This window comes from Pantherophis guttatus, chromosome 11, assembly GCF_059756535.1.
Source record: "Pantherophis guttatus breed Tessera chromosome 11, ASM5975653v1, whole genome shotgun sequence".
In the NCBI taxonomy this organism is placed as follows: Eukaryota; Metazoa; Chordata; class Lepidosauria; order Squamata; family Colubridae; genus Pantherophis; species Pantherophis guttatus.
In genome coordinates, this window is record NC_142073.1 from 2,479,493 (window position 1) to 2,493,721 (window position 14,229).

Here is a 14,229-nt window from a genome sequence, read left to right on the forward strand (position 1 = left end):
GAGATCACAAATACTCAGGCTCTTCTTGGGGAGGGGGCGTTGCTAAGTGTTCTCTTTCTAACGACGTTTGGGAGGGCTCCCCCATCCCTGAATGACCCCAGAATGGAGGTAATTACAAAAAAAAATAATAATAATCTGTCCTCAAATGCCATCAAAGGATACCTTCCCCTTCTCCCCACACAAAAGGTTTGGATTATAGGACAGGGCTAAATGTCAAACACATACGAGACCACTTTGCTGGAGTTTGCTCTGCAAGGAGGAGAGAAGGCTGGGTAGAAGAAACTACCTCCTGGGTGGCCATGATGGAAGCAGACAAGGCCACATGTCTTCTTCTTCAAGTTAGGAGAGGCTTGGTTGCCTTCAACAAAGACAGCAATCAAGACAGCCCTTGAAGATCATTGACTGACTGGATTTTAATTTTGTCCCCCATGCAAGGATTTGCATGGATCACTCCATGCAAGGATCATTCCATGCAGGAGTGTCCAACCTTGGCAACTTGTGAAGTCCAGATCTGTGGACTTCAACTCCCAGTGATGCTGGCTGGGGAATTCTTGGAGTTGAAGTCCACAGGTCTTAAAAGTTGGATACCCCTGCACTTAGAACCAAATTTAGCTTTTCAACAACCTTAGGAGGTCATTCGACCCGAGGAGTCACTCAAAAGCCAAGTGAGAATACGAAGAGGGAGATCCTTCATTGCTCAGAACTTGGTTGCCTTTAAATGTTCTCCACCACAAGGCCTACCACCCTTTCATGCTACCTTATTCTCACTTGACCTCCAAGGTGAAGTGGGATTTCTGAGCATGTTTTTCAGAACTGTTCACCGTTCTTCAGCAGAATCTGTGATGGAGGTTAAAACTGAGTTTCCAATCTCAAGAGCTGGCCAAATTGAGACGAGGAAGAATATGATCCTAAGCATGCTTTCTCCTGTGAGTAAAAGACACTCACAAAATGAAAAATGGATGGGCTATGGATGAGCTGCCAACTGGGGAATTCTGGGAGTTGAAGTCCGCACATTTTAAAAGGGGCCAAGTTTGAGAATTACTGCCTTTATTTGAAGACTTTAGCATTCATGAAAATAGATTATTAGAAAAATCTCCCCAAAATGTGCTACTTGACTTTTGTCTTACACCCATCAAAGGTGAAAACAATTCACTTTTTTGCATTCATTAAATGCAAAAATTAAACTAACATGACTTTGCATTCAGGCTGTTTCTGATGCTGTTCATTGTCTCCTTTACCAGTTTTGGAGTGAAACTTTTGTTTTACTTCTCCAAAGCCAGGGAGAGTGTACCTGTCTGGTAAAAAAAAAATTGAAAAACCCTGAAAGGAATGTGAAAGGGTGAAATCAGGCTCAGCTCCATTCAAAGCTGGAAGCAGAGTTGTTTCACTGCCAGGGCCATGGAATGACCAATTCGGATTTGTCAATACAGCTGATCCATGAAAATGCATGCAATAACAAAAGTGGTTAATTTTTGCAGGGATTTTGCAAATTCGCATCGGTGTGGCTTGAATGTAGACCTGCCTCTGGTTACTAGAAGAAATAGTCTATTCAAAACAGGAAGCTTCACACTTTGTATATGGCATGCCATGCATGGTGTTTGCAGCTGACACACTCCAGATGCCAGCTGGGTAACTGTATGTGTGTGTTTGTGTGGAGAGAGAGAGAGAGAGAGAGGGAGAGGGAGAGGGAGAGGGAGAGGGAGAGAGAGAGTCAGCTGACAGAGATAATGAGAAAGGAAGTGTCAGTTTGGTCTAGTAGTTAAGGTACCAGACTGGAAAGTGGGAGGCCATGAGTACTTTGGGCCAATCATCAGGAGACTGGGAGTTCTAGTCCCACTTTAGGCATGAAAGCTGGTTGGGTGACTTTGGACCATTGATCAGAAGACTGGGAGTTCTAGTCCTGCCTTAGGTATGAAAGTCAACTGTTTGACTTTGAGTCAGTCTCTCTCTCTCTCTGCCCACCCACCCACCCACCCATCCATCCATTTTGGTCCATGCAATGCTCACCAAGAGAAGTTACATGTTGGCAGCAGCCGACCTAAAGCAGGCTCAAGAATGAGACCAAAACGAGAATGCCCCAATGGCTAATTTAGAAGCAAAGTTGTGGAAGAGGAAAGGTGGAGATTGACTTGCTTGGAACTGGAAAAGACCCAGAGCAGACAGGGCGCTAACACCTTTGGGGTTGGGTACCAGTGAAACATTTGGTGGGGTTTCCCCTGTGGAAATAAACAAAGCTATCTAAGTAATTAACTAACTCCGAGGATGGAGGGGGAGGAGAGATGACAAACAAGCAAATGACCATTGGAATAAGTGCAATTTCATTCCAGATAAAGGCATCCATCCAACTGCTAATTCAATAAGAGAGATGTGCTAGCAATTAACCCAGTTTATCCTGGCCAGAGAGGGGAATGGGAAATGGAAGAGAGGATGATTTCCTGCCCCACCCCCCACCTCCAGCTTTTTAAGACTGGATCTAGCCATTATTCCCTGAAAGTGAAAAAAAAAATCCTTCCAAGCAACAAAACTGGGCATCCTTGGGATACAGCTGTGGATGTTGGTACCCACGCGGACTTCCACAGACTAAGACAGATGGCTGAAGAAGGTACTACTGTGGCCTGATGGGGCCTGGCACTGAGACAGGTATTCTTTTGGGAGGGGTTACAAGAGAAGGTTTTCAGGAAGTGTGGGGGCTGCTGGGTGAGAGATTATTCTGAACAGAAGATTGAGAGAGTGTCCTGGGTATCTTCAAGAGGTTTGGCTTAAGGTACCAGCCTCTCCTGCCCTTTGCCATCAGGGTGGCTGTTGGGAAGGAAGGAAGGAAGGAAGGAAGGAAGGAAGGAAGGAAGGAAGGAAGGAAGGAAGGAAGGAAGGAAGGAAGGAAATGGGAAGGGAGGGAGGAAAGGAAAAGGAGGATGGATGGAGAGGGAAAGGGAAGTAGGAAGGAGATAGGAAGGAAAGAAGGAAGGAAGAGAGGGAGGAAGGGGAAAGAGGAGGATGGATGGATGAATGAATGGAGGGAGGGAGGAAGGAAGGAAGCGGGAAGGGAGGAAAGAAGGAAGAGAAAAGAGAGGAGGATGGATGGAGAGGGGGTGGAAGGAAGGAAGGAAGGACCTTATCCACGCGTCCTCCCGGCGCTAAACTGCGCCTCCGACTCCCTCTCTCCCTTCCAGCCTCCCAGGGCGGCGGGGCGCTGGAAGGACCCAGCCGGTGGGCGGTGCACGCGGAACGGGGGGCGGGCGGGCGAAGGGAGGGCCCGGCGGAGGAGGCGGGTTGGACGTGAGATTTTCAAACATCAGATCGGTGCGTTTATATATTGGGTGCCCGGAAATTTTTCCAAATAAACACAGCTTGATTCGACTTGGGTGGTCAGACTTATCAACAGACTAATGCTATAAACAAATGAAGGGGCGCAAGCGGGGGGAGCCTCCCCCCCTCTCGGTCGCTCCGAGCCGAGCCACGTGGAAGGGCTGCAGCCTTCGCAGGGAAACGTTAATTAATGTGGGTGGGCTGAGGCGCGCTCCGCGGCTGTTTATCGCAGCCCGTTTCTTTTCCAGCCCTAAGTCAACACAGCATCGCAAACTTACAACAAGCATCGCACGTTTCCTCTGCCCCCCCCCTTCCTCCTCTTCTTCTTCTTCCTCCTCTTTTTTTTCTCCTTGGTTTTTTTTTTTTCCTTCCCTCCCCACTTCTGGGGGGAAAAACGCGCGCTATGCAGCTGGGGCAGAAGGAGAGCAAGCGCGCCAGAGGCCAGGACGCGCCGTCGCCAGCGGGCCCAAGGCAGGCAGCTCCGGCCAGGCCTGGGGAGATCCCCCTCTTTCTTTGGACCTCGCTCCCGCGCGCCGGAGTGACTCCGGATCTGCCATGAGCCAGCTCTACCCCGGCCAGCTGCCCGCCCCGATGGTTTACCTCTACGGGGCCGAGCGGGGAGCCTTGTCGGGCGCGCTGGGCTTCGGCCCGGCGTCGGGGGTGCTGCCCAGGCAGGAGTCCCCGCAGAAGCCGCCCTACAGCTACATCGCGCTGATCGCCATGGCCATCCAGCAGGCGCCGGAGCAGAAAGTGACGCTCAACGGCATCTACCAGTTCATCATGGAGCGTTTCCCCTTCTACCACGACAACAAGCAAGGCTGGCAGAACTCCATCCGCCACAACCTCTCGCTCAACGAGTGCTTCGTCAAGGTGCCCCGCGAGAAGGGCCGCCCGGGCAAGGGCAGCTACTGGACGCTGGATCCCCGCTGCACCGACATGTTCGAGCACGGCAACTACCGACGGAGGAAGAGGAAAGCTCGCGGCGGCCCGCAGGCAGCGGACGAGGTCGGGCTCAACCGGGAAGGCGCCCCCGCAGAAGCCCCCAAGAGGCGCCTCTCCAACCCCCCCGACGGCCAGCAGCAGCGCCCCCGCCTCCTCCTCCAGCCCGGCGCAGAGGAGGAGCTGAAGCCGAGTCCCGGCGGCCGGGAGCAAGAGGAGGAAGAGGAGGAGGAGGAGGAAGAGGAGGAGGAGGAAGAGGAAGACGCGAGGAGGCGGCTGGTGGCCACGGCGGCTGGAGAGCGAGCCTCCAAGCCGTGCCCGATCGAGCCGCCCTTCCGGGGGTTCCCAGCTGGCTTCTCCCCGCCGCGCCCCGAGGATCGAGCGCCCAGCCTTGGAGAGGGTCCCGCCGCGCGCTTCTGGGCGCCCTCGGCCGCCAGGCTCCTCCAGAGCCCCGAGGCGCCCCCGCGGGCTGCTGTGCCGGCTGCCAACCGGGCAGACCCTCTCCGATCCCCGCGGGGCTCGGCCAAGCCTCGCAGCTTCAGCATCGAGAGCATCCTGGCGCGGAAGGTCCTGGCGGCGCCGGCCAAAGACGAGCCCAGCGCGGCCGTCTCCAAACTGGACCAGCTGGTGGGCAGCGGCGGGCCCGGCGAGACCAGCGAAGCGCGCCCGCCTTTCAACGCCTCGCTGGTGCTGGATTCCCACTTCCCGGGCCGGTTCTACCAGCTGGGCATCCCTTTCCTGTCCTACCTGCCCCTCCGCTTCCCGGAGACGGTTTTTCACTTCTAGAGCGCTGCAGCTCCGGCTTCGGCCCCGAAAGACGCATCCCGCCTAGCCAAGGTCCGTCTTCCCGCGAGTCCGCTGGAAGTGGGATTCCCACGTGCAAGCCCAGCCCGTCACTTGCCAAGTTTTTCTTGATCTTCGAGACTTGAACCACCGTCCATTCGGCCCTGAATTTCGCAGTGACTCTGCTCGGGCTGGAAAGAGGCGACCCAACGGCTTTGCGGATCGCGCAGCCAAATCAGCCGGTTCGAGGCTTCTGGCTTTGCCGCCCGGGAATTTCTCTGCCTTTTGCCCACTTGCCTCGGAACTTCCTTCCGAGTACAGTAAACCTGCTTAAATCATGCGATCCTGGGGGAAAAGGCGGCTCGAGAGTGGATCCCGCGGGGAAGACAGTCAGTTTCCCCAAGTAAAGCGTAAACGGTAGAAGGAAGGACGATTCCAAATTCTCTAGGACGTTTGGATAGCTACAGCTTTCCCCATTTTTCGCCCTCCTATCTATGCATTGCTTTTTATTTGTTATTTTAGCGCCATTCCTGCGGTCTCTGACATTTGGAAGGGGCCCGACTGGATGATCTCTGGAATTTTAAAAAAATAGCGCTTTAATGCTATGGCTCTTAAAAAAGGAGGGCGGTTTGTTTGCAATGGAAACCTGTTACGAGCGAGGAAGAAGCCCTGATTTTATATATAGTGCAAAATCCGAACGTAGAGTCTTCTTTTTTTTGCAGAAGTTGAAGCTTTGGGACTCCTGGGGGTGAACTTTTCACACAGTTTCTCTCCCCCACTCCAGCTTTTGATTTGCAATTCGGATCAACAATGTGCCTTTGCTTTAGAGAGAAAACATCTGTTCCGGTGCCTTTTTCAAAAGCTGGCCCGGATCCTTAATATGACCCTCCTGGTTTATGCCCTTTAAGCCCCTGACCACATTAATGGATTTGCGATTCGGAGGGTAGCTTTACAATAATAGCAAGCCGTGCTCTTTTTTTAAAAAAAAAAATATTTTATCTTAACTTACATAAAAAGCAATATCTTATTCTCACTCTAAAAAGAGGCTTTTTTTGGTATATGAGTTGACCTGTGTCTTTCACCTTTAAAAACAATAAAATAAACACCTATTTTCAAAAGGATTTGGTTGGCAAGAAAAGCCTACACCAATAAACTCTTTTGTTTATCTTTTGCCATTTTAGATCATTTCTTGAATCGGGAATGAGGGGAATAGAGAGAAGGGACAACTGGAGGAAAAAGGGATGGGCAGGGAATAACAAAGGGCAAAAATAGGCAAGGATAATGGTGGAAATCATGCAAATGTAGGCCCACATACAGTAGTGGCCAAATTTGTGGAAACCTTTTGGGAAAAGTGTATTTTTGAGGTTTGATGGCTAATAACACCACCTTTTTTTGGAGTTTCAAGATAATCCTAATCCACTGCTGGAATGGCCTGGGAATCCCAACTGAAAATCTATGGAGCCGACTAAAGAAACTTGTTAGTCACAGAAGTGACCCAGCAATAAAACCCAGTTAATAGAAGCCACCATTCCATCTTGGTTTCACATGATAACAGCTGCAGAACTCAAAGACTTGGTTCACTCCATGGGAAGACGTTGTAAGGCCATCATTCATGCTAAAGGTTACCCAACTAAGTATTAACTGACATGGGGATAGTTTTTGTATATCTCATTTTTTTCTATGGTGATAGTTTTTAAATATATATTTCGTTTTTTCTACGTGTTTCACTTTTCTTCTTTATACTATAACTGCTATTCTAATAGCAGATCCTTCATAGAAGTTATTGCATTATGTTTTTGATTAAATTATCTTTCCATTGATATATAATTTTATTTAAAAAAAGTGGTGTTATTAGCTAGTTTTAGAAAATACACTTTTCCCAAAAGGTTTCCACAATTTTGGCCATTTCTGTATAGGCTAGTTGGCTCTGTTCTCAGGACCCCACCTTTACTGCTGCTTCAAGTTGATAGTCCTCGTGGTTTTAGGAGGGCTTGGTCACTGGTTCCTGGACGACTGACAGCCTAGGAGAGAGGAAAGGTTTGCCACTCAGGGAACCGCTCTCCCCCACCCCCCAATTCCATATTAAAGTCTCTTTCAAATGAGTCTTGATTAGTCTAGGTGACCAATGGGGCTTGGCTGTCCAGTTTTCTTGGCAACAAAGTGGAAGAATTTCCACTACTAACTTCTTTCAGGAAGTTTTTCTTAACTTTCCACTCTGACCTGGATGGCCCTTCATCCAAGACCAATCAGATCTCAACCTGCTTCATGCTTTGAGATCAACAGAGCTTTGCTAGGGGCTGCCATTCTAATTTAAATGTATAACCTATGATATCACATGGTCTTATTCTGTATGAGCCAGCCAATGTTTCAGTGCCCAAATTGCAAGCACCCTCTGGATGGAGTTGGCATTTCTCCTTCCCTTCTTACTCAACCCATAGCAGCAATGACAACCTGGTTTATCTTAACCAGGCAGCTTCGTCTGGGAAATTCCTGGGAGAGTTTGGTTTGCCACAAAGTAGGTATGAAAACCTCAAATGCACGACAGCTAAAATTCACCCAGAGTTCCTTCTGGCAGATGGATGGCCATATAAATTGGTTGAATAAATAAACCTAATTTGAAAAATGGCCTCCTAACCAAAATTCAGATCCATCCATCCATACATCCATCCATCCATCCATCCATCCATTTGTTTGCTTAAGCTGTCCCACTTCATATTCATAAACCTAGGCCTACAATTTGGCTCTTAACTTTTTTTCCTGTAATTCCAGAGGCTTCCAGATCCAACGCAGTCCTGTAACTCCTAGCTCAGACCATCAAAATAGTTTCCTGAAAGATTGGGGAACTCCTATGATATGTGTTTATTAAACTCACAACCTAATCCTATGCTGGCCATATTTGTCTCCAAGGGAAGAAGCTGCCAACATCTAAACATTTTTCTTCTCCTTCTCCTTCTCCTTCTCCTTCTCCTTCTCCTTCTCCTTCTCCTTCTCCTTCTCCTTCTCCTTCTCCTTCTCCTTCTCCTTCTTTCTCCTTCTCCTCCTCCTTCTCCTCCTGTCTCCTTCTTCTTCCCCGTCTCCTTCTTTCCTTCTTTTCTTTTTCCCATCATTTTTCTCTCCTCCTCCTCCATTTCATCCACCTCTGAAGGTCCTTGGCTCCACTACCTCTGATTAGCAGAGAACAGCATAGCTCAAAAGAGATGAGATGAGGCTGTTTCCTCACCAATGATTTCTTCCTGAGTCATCCAGCCACTTCTCTGTCCTTTTGACAGCCGAAGTACCACAGTGACGGCCATGGTCAGATCACATTAAAAGTTGTTATAAATTGCTAGGAAGGAAGCAACCTAACCATAAGCTATGTTTTACGATGTCTTCCCATCTGCTGCCTGATGATAGAGCAGCCATGAGAAAAGGTTGCTACTTCAAGGATCATCCATCACTCCTCCCATACCCTACGATGAAGAGCATGAGTCAGAGGTTGAGCCTATGTTCTGCTTGCCCACCCACCATGCAGGCAAAGGGGAGATCCCAGGGGACACATCTGCGTATGGAGGAACAGCTGGATTTGCAACCCAATCTCACCTTTCTTTCCTGCCATTCTCTGTATATAGACCTCAGCAATAGAGCCCACCTGTTTCTGCTACCTTTCCCTATTCTACAGGTGAGTAGGGGCATTTTCTTCTCGGGCATTTCCAAATGGCACTTACAGCAAAAAAAAATATGGCCATGCAGAAGTGTTGGGTCCAATCTGATCTCTAGAAGACGGTTGACAGGTGGCTGATCTTTGAGGTGGCATTTTCAGAAAGAAACGGGTGGGTGGGACATCTCTTGGTGATGCATGCAACATCTGGAGTTGCCAGAAAGTTGGACTCACTCTACAAAGAAAGCAGAAGAATTTACTGATGGGTTACTCCACATCTCTAAACAGTGGAAACTTGCTCTCTGTGTGTATGTGTGTTATAATGTTTGGTTTGGTTTCTGTGGTCACAAGGCCACTGAAAGTTTATTGTTGTTGCATATTTGTCTTGGTAAGATTTGTGTTTATTTACTAATATGCAGATTGAGTTGATTAGAAGCAGAGCTTGGCTAGCCCATCTGAAGCTTAGGAGACAACAAGACTCTAAGGTGTTTTAAGGACTCAGCATGTCCATGTTTCGAATGTCTTCTCCAAGCTCCTGGTGGATTAGGTGCCATCAAGTGGCTGTTGGCTCTTAACAACCACACAGATAGACCTTCTTCAGGTGATCTTGAATTCAAGTTCCATGAAAAGGTATCACACATACGACAATACAAGGTGTCCTTAAATTTAACAAGAAGTTCCTTTACCAGAACTGAACTTGCTTCCTCTGTGGGGAAAACCACCTACCTCTTTAGAGTGAAAAACCATTCTCCTTTCTCCCAAAGCACCCTCTGAATGATGAAAAATACGGATGAAGGAAATTGTGTTCCTTTCCAAAGAAAAGGACCATCGTTTTTTTTCCCTGGGCATATGTCTTTTTTTCCTTTCCACTCTTCATAAGCATGATTTCTTACAAAAAAATATTTTTCTATATTATCAGATTTGTGCAAACAGGCCAGGAATGAACCCCAAATCCACCTTTTCCCTTGAGAGCCTACTGGATGTTAGCCAGGCAGGTCATTTGATCTTATCCTAAAGAGCAAAAAGAGATAATCGGTGAGTAAGAAATGTTGCACAAAGGAAAATCTTATTACAGTTTGTTTTTCCTCCGCCTGTGGTCTCGACTGACTGTTCCTGCTAATCTACGTTGTTCCCACGTCTCAAATGCTCCATCCGGAGATATTGCTCAACGCTTTACCATCAACCAGATTGTGCTTTGAGGTATTGGAGAATTACAGATCTGCTTTAAGTGTAATTTAAAATATAATTTCCTACCTCTTAGGTTTTCTCCTTCCCTTGGATTAGAATACTGCGTATTGTGTGGTGTTGCCAAAACTCAAAATAAGGATGTATTATTGTATTTACATTGCTGGAATATGTTTGCAATATGTTCTTATTGCTAGTGTCCTTCCTTCCTTCCTTCCTTCCTTCCTTCCTTCCTTCCTTCCTTCCTTCCTTCCTTCCTTCTTTCCCGTTCCCTCCCTTCTTCCTCCCTCCCTCCCTCCCTCCCTTTTCATCTACAAAAATTAAGTCTTATCTGGAAAAGAAAAAAACAGCATGTTCTTAATTTTAATACACGTAAAGAATTAAAAATGCACAGGCCGAATGCTACCTTAAAGTGTTTTGATTCCAGCTTTCCCACAATAAGCACCACTGGACGCATGCTGGGGTCTTTTTAAAAATAAAACCTCAGCTGTTTGTTTGGTCTATGAATGTGCTCTACTTTTGAAGAGGAGCAGCTGTACCCCTGTTGAAGACAAAGGACAGTTGGCGGTGGAGAAGCTTTGGACATGTGCAACAGCAGGAAGAAAGGCAAGATGGGAGGTCTCACCGGCCCAATGGCATCCTCGTTTTTCAGATGGGAAATGTTGGGTGTTGATTGTGGCTGGATTGTGCCTGATTATGAGGTCACAAACTGTGGTAACTTATCATCCTACAAAGGAGGTGAACGGATGTATCAGAAGGTTAGAGTTGGGACTACGGGAGAATGGCGGAGATCTTGGTTCCCATTTGACCATGGTAGTCCTTGGGTGACTTGGTTAATCACCACAACTATCCTAATAATCTCCAGAACTTTTCTGAGGATAAAATGGGTTTAAGAGTATGAGCTCAGAGTGAAATTGAAGTGAGGTGGAATATAAAGGTTAAGAAATGAGCAAGACTGAGAGGAAACTTCAGTAATTCATACAGTATTTTTGATCATTGGGTTAGGAAGGGATTGGAGAATGAAAATGGTCCAATCTCTTCCTGGTCTTGAAGATCATCATAATATGGAAGCAGAGTTGCTAACTAGAACACAGATCTCCAAAGGTGGCAACTTTAAAACTTGTGGACTTCAACTCCCAGAATTCCCCAGCCAATTCTGGGAGTTGAAATCTACAAGTCTTAAAGTTGCTATGTTTGGAGACCTACTGTAGAAGACTAATCAAAAGGTGCTTTGAAGACATTTTGCTTCTCATCCAAGGAGCTTCTTCAGCTCTGACCGGATAGAGGGGAATGGAAGGATTTATATCCCTTGGTGACAGTTGGTCATTTGCATCTTTTTAGAGGGTCATTGAAGAACTTGGAGGCTTATCTGTTAGGAGACTAACATCTAGTTTCTAATACAAACAGTTACAGATCAATGTGAGCTGTCTAAGCTTGACAGCAAATTTTGATAGAGGATCAAAATTTCCTTTCACCGGTATAAGATTAAAGTCGCGTGGATTTTTCTGGCATATATTCCTTTGTTTCCATCAGATTACAAACCAGTGAGGCAAGTGCAAAGAAAAAAAGGAAACTTTGTGAATAGCATCCAGGCAAACACAGTTGACTTTTAATCCAGCTTCAATGCCCATTCAGCAAAGCATAAAGAATGTTTGTTTAAAAGATCATTGCTAAATTTAGCATGAGCTCACTCAGCCTAAATCTAAACGACATTTTTAGAGTGCACATTGCAAATCAGGAATGCGTGGAGAAATAAATAAACTTTCCCACATTTCTGGAAACCAGGTCAAAAAAAAAATATTTTTTTTTCTGTTTTGTTTTGCGCAAGATACACTTTAATTTTTTTTCCTGTTTTTTTGCATACACCAGGAAAAATGGTGGAGAAACTTGGCATCAGATTGGCAGAACCAATGGGCAACGTTTGAAGGCTTCAATAATATGAAAATGATATTTTAGTCTTCTGAACATTAAAACACAAGAAGCAATTATATGAGTTGCTTGCTGTAATTCCATGGTACTTTACTTAAGTACCATGTTTGTTTAATTTCTAAATCTTCCAATATTGTTGTTCTTGGACTATATGTTTGCATTTATACAGACAGGTGCAATAAACAGGTCTATACAGGTGAAATATGCAGGTAAATACAGGTGAAATATACAGATCTATACAGATGAAAAATACAGGTATATACAGGTGAAATATACAAATATATACAAGCATAGCACTGTGCGAGCTTCAACTTTATAGCACCTTTTTCTAAAAAATGCTGCACTTTCCCTTAAATTAAAAAAATAAGGCTGGAATTTTGCATAACTATAAATATTGTGTTCAGTTCCATATTTCCGGATTCTCAAATCACACAGATGCCTAGTTTTGTCACGTATGAGTTCCATGCCTAATGTTGTATCCCAGCCTGGAAAACTGGGGACTCCATCCAACATCTTTTGTGAATCCAAGAAAGTGATTCCATCCAAGCCACTTCAACATGCAATCAGCAAAGGTTTGGAGCCCTCGCTTTTCTTTTCTTTTTTTAAAACATTTCTGTATCTGTTGAGATGAAGGAGAAGAAGACACAAGACATTCAACAGATTTCATGTCAGGCAACCACGGATTTCAAAGCACACACCTCCATTCTCTTCCCCACCCCCCACCCCCCAACGTCACCACAAATGGTCCAGAATGGATGGAGATCAAGCAGCTACTCTGGAGAGACGTATTTTTAAGCACTCTTTCGCCAATAAAAATACTTCAAAAGAAAAATTGCTTTGCTCTTTTGGGGTGGGGGGAGAAAGGGAGGGAGAGAGGGAGAGGGAGGGAGGGAGGGAGGGAGAGAGAGAGAGAGAGAGAAAGAGAGAGAGAGAGAGAGAGAGAGAGAGAGCGCCAAAGAAAACAAGTGTCAAGATTTGCTTTGAAAGAAGCGAAAGGAGAAAGAGAAAAAGCACATGATGTTTTGTTTTGAAAAATGCAGATTTCCATGAAGGGAGGGAGGGGTGGATGGTGAAGGAGAGAAGGGGACTGGCCACATGAATGGAGTTAAGTAATTCCATTCACATTGGAGAGATAAAGTAAACTCTTAAATCTATGTATTATTCTGGCATAATAAATGGGATGGGATGGGATGGGATGGGATGGGATGGGATGGGATGGGATAGAATAGAATAGAATAGAATAGAATAGAATAGAATAGAATAGAATAGAATAAACAGAGTTGGAAGGGACCTTGGAGGTCTTCTAGTCCAACCCCCTGATTAGGCAGGAAACCCTACACCACTTCAGACAAATGGTTATCCAACCTCTTCTTAAAAACTTCCAGTGTTGAAGCATCCGCAACTTCTGGAGGCAAGTTGTTCCACGGATTAATTATTCTGTCAGGAAATGTCTCCTTATTTCCAGGTTGAATCTCTCTTTGGTCAACTTCCATCCATTATTCCTTGTCTGGCCTTTGGGTGCTTTGGAAAATAGGTTGACCCCCTCCTCTCTGTGGCAGCCCCTCAAATATTGGAAGACTGCTATCATGTCTTCCCTGGTCCTTCTCTTCCCTAGGATGAGCTATCTTGCAAAACTTTGCAAGCTACAGATTGACTCATCCCTATAGCCTCCTAAAATAGGAATATCCAATTATGGCACTTTTGAGACCTTTGGACTTCAACTCAACTGCGATCGTCAGAGGCTTTTAAAAGCATTTTTTTTTCACAACCTCTTCGGCCGAAGAGGTTGTAGAAAAAATGGTTTTAAAAGTAAAAAAAAAAAAAAAAAAAAAGTTGGCAACGCCCACCCAGTCACATTACCCACCACCAACAAGCCATGCCCACAGAACCGGTAGTAACAAATTTTACATTTCACCATTTCTTCAGACGGTCACTAAATGAACGGTTGTAAGTCAAGGATTTCCTGTGATCATAAGAGAAGGTAGTAGAAAAGATGAATGGTAATACAAGCCGTACTCCATTGGCAAACATCTGTCCCCCATTTGAGGCCTTCATGGATGTGATGGGGAGCGTGTAAGGGTGTCCGGTGTTCCTACAATGCTCTCCTTCTTCCCCAGCAAACTTGGAAGGAAGGAAGCTGGGCTGAAGCCTGTGAAGGAAACCTCTTCACAAGCATGCATAAATTTGGTCTTCATGGAACCCAACCAAACCACACATTTGCATTCTTCTAAGTCAAACCAAAGGTTCCTTCCAGTGCCGCCTGGTTAAAGTTGTGGACTGTCCACCTCGTTTACTTGAGGTCAGCATGGAAGTGGTTTGCTGAGCCCTTCTTCTGGAGGTTGTTTTGACTTCCCAGGTTCTCCGGGACTCTGGTGGTTTTCTGTGGCCTCTTCTGAGTCCAGACAAGCCACCACATTATGAGACACTTAGAACTTTGTGTGACAAGGAAT

General features: G+C 46.0%; 1 protein-coding gene and 1 long non-coding RNA gene across 3 annotated transcripts; both read left to right on the forward strand.

Moving 5' to 3' along the window:
• The first annotated feature begins 3,284 nt into the window (after positions 1-3,284).
• FOXL1 (forkhead box L1) lies at positions 3,285-6,198 on the forward strand. The gene has a single exon (XM_034426556.3). It carries the CDS (start codon positions 3,400-3,402, stop codon positions 5,029-5,031), a length of 1,632 nt encoding a protein of 543 aa, XP_034282447.2. The 5' UTR covers positions 3,285-3,399; the 3' UTR covers positions 5,032-6,198.
• A 658-nt stretch (positions 6,199-6,856) lies between these two features.
• On the forward strand, positions 6,857-12,611 carry LOC132709272 (uncharacterized). 2 transcript variants are annotated; one of them, XR_009620301.2, is made up of 2 exons: positions 6,857-10,663; positions 11,384-12,611. It is a non-coding gene; the product is annotated as an uncharacterized LOC132709272 (long non-coding RNA). The 2 variants fall into 2 exon arrangements; XR_009620302.2 differs by having other exon boundaries at positions 11,720-12,611.
• Positions 12,612-14,229: the final 1,618 nt, after the last annotated feature.